The sequence below is a fragment of the Tupaia chinensis genome, unplaced genomic scaffold (genome assembly GCF_000334495.1).
Source record: "Tupaia chinensis unplaced genomic scaffold, TupChi_1.0 Scaffold148210_1, whole genome shotgun sequence".
NCBI classification, from domain to species: domain Eukaryota; kingdom Metazoa; phylum Chordata; class Mammalia; order Scandentia; family Tupaiidae; genus Tupaia; species Tupaia belangeri.
Genome location: NW_006208060.1, coordinates 1200940 through 1205831, shown reverse-complemented (window position 1 = coordinate 1205831; position 4892 = coordinate 1200940). Strand labels below are relative to the sequence as shown.

The 4892-nt window shown below is 49.7% G+C and overlaps 1 protein-coding gene across 1 annotated transcript in view; it reads right to left on the bottom strand.

Moving 5' to 3' along the window:
• Nucleotides 1–219: 219 nt before the first annotated feature.
• CD70 (CD70 molecule) overlaps nt 220–4892 on the bottom strand; it is a 9774-nt gene continuing 5101 nt past the window's right edge. Inside the window, exon 4 of the mRNA XM_006170282.2 lies at nt 220–2010. Within this exon, the coding sequence (XP_006170344.1) occupies nt 1625–2010 (386 nt within the window). The 3' untranslated portion in view covers nt 220–1624. The remainder of the gene's footprint in view (nt 2011–4892) is intronic.

Genomic DNA, 4892 nt, shown 5'->3' with positions numbered 1-4892 from the left:
ATTCCTTTTTTTGGAGAGGGTTTTTTTGTTTTGTTTTGCTAAAGGGCGCATGTACTCACCAGAAAGACAGAGAGATAGAAAGCAAGAAATCACCTCCCGGGGGGATGGCAACGCCACAATTCCTTCTCCTCCATTCTCCTCTCGGGATCTTGGGCACGCACACACACGCGCCTGGTGTGAGTTTAAGCCACTGGGTTTGGGACTCGAACCGCGGTCGTCTACATGGGAGTCCAGCGACATAGCCATTACACTAACTGCTGGTCCTAGTGTTGTCTTTTTTCTAAATGATCAACCTGTGAGTCCGACCTTCCTTCCTGGAGGCTGTCACAGCACTTTGGAATGCCAGACACACAGAACCACTGTCTGAGCAAGGCTGAAGACTGTGGCAATCCTGCAGCCAACTGACACTTCATATCCATAACGCAAGAATTTGGACTTTGGGGACCAGCAGATGGTGTAATGGTTACGTCACTGAACTCCTGCACGGCTGACCAGGACTGAGTAATATTCCCTTGCAAGAATGGGCATGTATCTATAGTTTTTCTTGATCCTTTTTAGAACCACAGCCTTAGGTGATTTTCATATTGTAGCTATTGTGAATAACCCTGTGGTTAATGTGGAAGAATATGTATGCCTTCAAGTGCCTAATTTTATGTCTTCAAATATATACTTAGGAGAAAAATTCCTGAACCACGTAGTGGTTCTTCTAGGTGATTCATAGTAGCATGAAGGAATCCCCATGCTCTTATATACGTATATATATGATAGATTAGTTTATTTTTTACATCATCACGGCCACGAATTCATAGGGAATAGGTTCCAGAAGCTCAGGCTCCTTTTCATTGGTTCTTACAAAGTGGCTTCTCTGGGTGGAGCAGGGTGACATTTCAGTTGAACCCCAGTCCCTTTCTCCATAACTTTCTTCTTTTTCAGATCGTTTTCCTTCGCACGCTTTAGGAAGCTATCTCTGCTCTTAGAATGCTTGATATGCTCAATAGCACATTAATTCTCTCGGCAAGAATCTTGCCCTTAACTTGTTTGTTCACAACAATGCCAGCAGCCTGCTGGGTAACATTGTAGACTTTTCTACAGGGTCATGCTCACATTTGTGGGGCACTCCTTTTTGAACATACCCATTTCCTCAGTGTCTACCATATCCCCGTTCTTGTAGACTCGTACATATGTGGCCAAAGGAACCCCTCTGTGTTTTCTAAAACTATATATACACGCCCGCTCTTGCAAGGGAATATTACTCAGTCCTGAATGGTTTCTCACATTCTGTCTCTCCCGTGAGCACACACACCCTGTAGCAAAAATCTCGGAAACAAAACCATAATACAAAGAGCAAAATGGTGCCCCTTCTGACCATGGGTTTAACTTCCTCCTACTAGAATCGTCAACGTTCCTGACCGTTTCCAGCCCTCCGTTTCCAGCCCTCCGTTTCCGCCATCTCTTCGATGTTACTGACCCCCAGACGACTGACACCGTGCGTCCTTTAGATTAATAAGTCCCTCTGTGTCTTCCCATCTTCTTCCTTTCTCTATAGCACAGCAAGGGGAGCCCAACCACCCCCATTTTTTTTTTTTTCACAGAAAAATAGAAACAGACAACCCAGGAGCCGGGGTCAGGGGTGCACCCACTGAATGCCAAAGAATGTCTCATCGGTGTTTGGGGAAGGCAGCAGCGTTTGGGTGAGGTCCGCGCAGAGGGTGTCCCCGTGCGCCAGGGGCGTCAGGCGCTGGGAGGCGACGGTGCAGCTCTGCTGGAAGTGGAGGCGCAGCAAGCTGATGGCGTGGGTGGCCGGGGAGCAGATGCCCACGGCCAGGGTGGCCCCTTGGGGCACGGAGGCCCACGTGGAGGAGCAGTTCATCAGCGTCACCTGGATATGCAGCCTGTAGATACCGTCTCGACGGACGCGTAGCTGCCCATTATCCAGCTCCGGTCCGTGCAGAAAGGAGCGGCCCAGCGCGGGGCCGCCCTTCCAGTGCAGTCTGGGGTCCTGACGGAGCCCTGGGGGCAGAGGTGGAGGGAAGGGGACAAAGGAACTTTAGAGAAACAAAGGATGGGGGTGGTCATGAGATAGCGGAAGGTAGGGGTAAGAAGTTAGAGATATCATGGCGGATGTTTAGAAATATAAAAGGGTGAGGAGGCCAGCAGGTGGCGTGGTGGTTAAGGACACTGGACTTCCACATGGCTACCTGCTGTTTGAGTCCCAGACCCGGCGGCTTGCTTTCTCACTTTCCCTTTCTCTCTGTCTCTCTCTCTCTCTGGTCAAATTAAAAATAATAATAACAAATAAGGTAGAATAGATAATTACGTCTTGTTTAAAAAAAATAAAACTAAAATATAAAAGGATGAACAGAGGGGCAGCCAGTGGCATAGTGGTTAAGGTGCTGGACTCCCACATGGCTGACCATGGCTCAAATCCTAGATCCAGTGGCTTATCCCTCATGCCGGGTGTATGTGCATGCATGCCCAGGATCCCAGGAGGAAAATGGAGGAGAAGGGATTGCAGAATGGCCAGCCCCCTGTAGGGTGAGTTCTCACTTTCCTTCTCACAGTCTCTGTCCCTCTGGCTCTCTGGTGAGTGCATGCGCCCTAAGGCCAAAATCTCGAAAAATAAGTAAATAGCTGATGAAAAGGCAGAGAGAGAGAGATAGAGAGACAGAGAGTGAGAGAGAGAGAGACAGAGAATGAGAGAGAGAGAGAGAGAAATGAAGGAGAGAGAAGGGAAAAGAATTACAAGAAGAGAAGGGCTGGCCGGATAGAACAGTGGCTAAGGTATGCAGTGCATAGGGAGGTGGATCCTGCATGGCTGAGTGCAGTTCGAATCCCAGCCTCAGTGGTTTGGAAAACATGCCAGGCACATGTGTGTGTATGTCCCCAAATGCCGATGGGATGAAGAAATGAAGGGGAAAAGATGCAGCATGCCCTTGCCCATTGGGGTGCTTTCTCTCTCTCTGGTGAGCACACACACTTTCTGGCAGTAAGAAGAAGACGGGGTGGGGAGGAATGGGGCCAGCAGGTGGTGTGGTGGTTGAGGCACTGGACTCCCACATGGCTGACTGCAGTTCAAATCCCAGACCTGGTGGTCCAAAAATCAGAACGAATAAATAAATAGATAAATAAATGTTTAAAGACAGGGGGAGTGATAAGAAGAAGAGAGTGGAAGAGGGAGTGAAACTGAAGAGACAACAGAGACACTCAAAGAGACATAGAGAGACGAGAGGCAGAGAAAGAGAAAAAGGAGACAGACAGATGGAGCCACTGCGAGTGTGTATCGAATTCCGGTCATTTTATGTTGCCTCTGCCTTTATTTGTTTTTAAAGAATTAGTCACTTCATTAAAAAATAATTAAAATTTGCTATAGGGCACATGAGCTCACCAGAGAAAGAGAGAGAGAGAGGGAAAGTGAGAAAGTGAGCTGTCGGGTCTGGGACTCGAACTGCTGTTGGCCATGTGGAAGTCCAGTGCCTTCACCACCACAAGAGAAATCACCCCCTGGGGGGATGGCCACACAGCAATCCTTTCTCCTTCATTCTCCTCTCAGGATTTTGGGCACGCACGCACACACACTTGGTGTGAGTTTAAGTCACCAGGTCCAGGACTTGAACCATGGTCGCCTATGTGGGAGTCAGTGATGTAACCATTATGCCATCTTCTGGTCCCATAAACTGCTTCTCTTAACACATGTATTTTGTTTTTTGTTGAGCTGCCTCCTCTGGGTCCCCCCTGACCAAAGATGCTCCCCTCTTTTTTTTATTTTTTTATGCTATAGGGTATGTGAACTTGCCAGAGAGAGAGAGGAAGGGAGGGAAAGTGAGAAAGCAACCCCCTCATCCCCCGTGGGGATGGCCACACTGCAATCCCTTCTCTTCTATTGTCCTCTCAGGATTTCGGGCACGCACACACATGTGCCTGACGTTGTTCTCCAAGCTTTCGGACCCAGGACTTGAACTGCACAGGTGGCCATGTGGGATCCAGCCACCCTAACCACACCACCTGCTGGCCCCATAGCCCTTTGGTTAGGGAGCTCATAGAGTGGCTGTCTTGCTGGGATAAGTCAGACACAAGGTTAATCAACAGGTTTCTGGTGAGGGGACACCAGGTCACAGGTCGGGCACTTAGCCATCAGGCCGTCCACCGGGAGGAGTGTCCAGGGAAAGGGCACACCGTACCCAGTCCCTACAACCTGTGCTGGAGCCCATCGGGCAAGGATAGAATTTATAGTTGTTCTCCAGAGAGAGCCCTCCAGGTCAAATAAGAGGAAAAATAGAATGAGGCAGAGAAAAACAGAGGGGGGGGGATGAGACCAGGGGTCAGAGAAGGTCAGAGATCAGGGACCAGCAGATGGAGTAATGGTTATGTCGCTGGACTCTCATGTGGCTGACCGTGGTTGGAGTCCCGGACCCAGTGGCTTAAACTCACGCCGGGCGCGTGTGCGTGCGTGCCCGAGATCCCGAGAGGAGAATGGAGGAGAAGGGATTGCGGCGTGGCCATCCCCCTGGGGGGTGATTTCTCGCTTTCTGTCTCTCTGTCTCTCTCTCTGTGTTTCCAGCGAGTGCCTATAGCAAAAACCTCTCCACACACACACACACACACACACACACATGTTAAAAGTCTATGGAGTAAATCAAGGAATGTCAGCAATTAGTGGTGATTTTATTTTATTTTATTTTGCTATTGCGTGTTTGTGCTTGCCAAAGAGAGAGAGAGGAAAAGTGAGGAATCACCCCTGGGGGGAATGGCCATGTCACAATCCCTTCCCCTCCATTCTCCTCTCGGGATCTCGGGCACGCACGCACACGCGCCTGGCATCATTTTGTCAAGCCACCAGGTAGGCCGCGGAGGAGCCGGTAGCCCTTACCTCCACGCCCCCTCCCAAACCAACA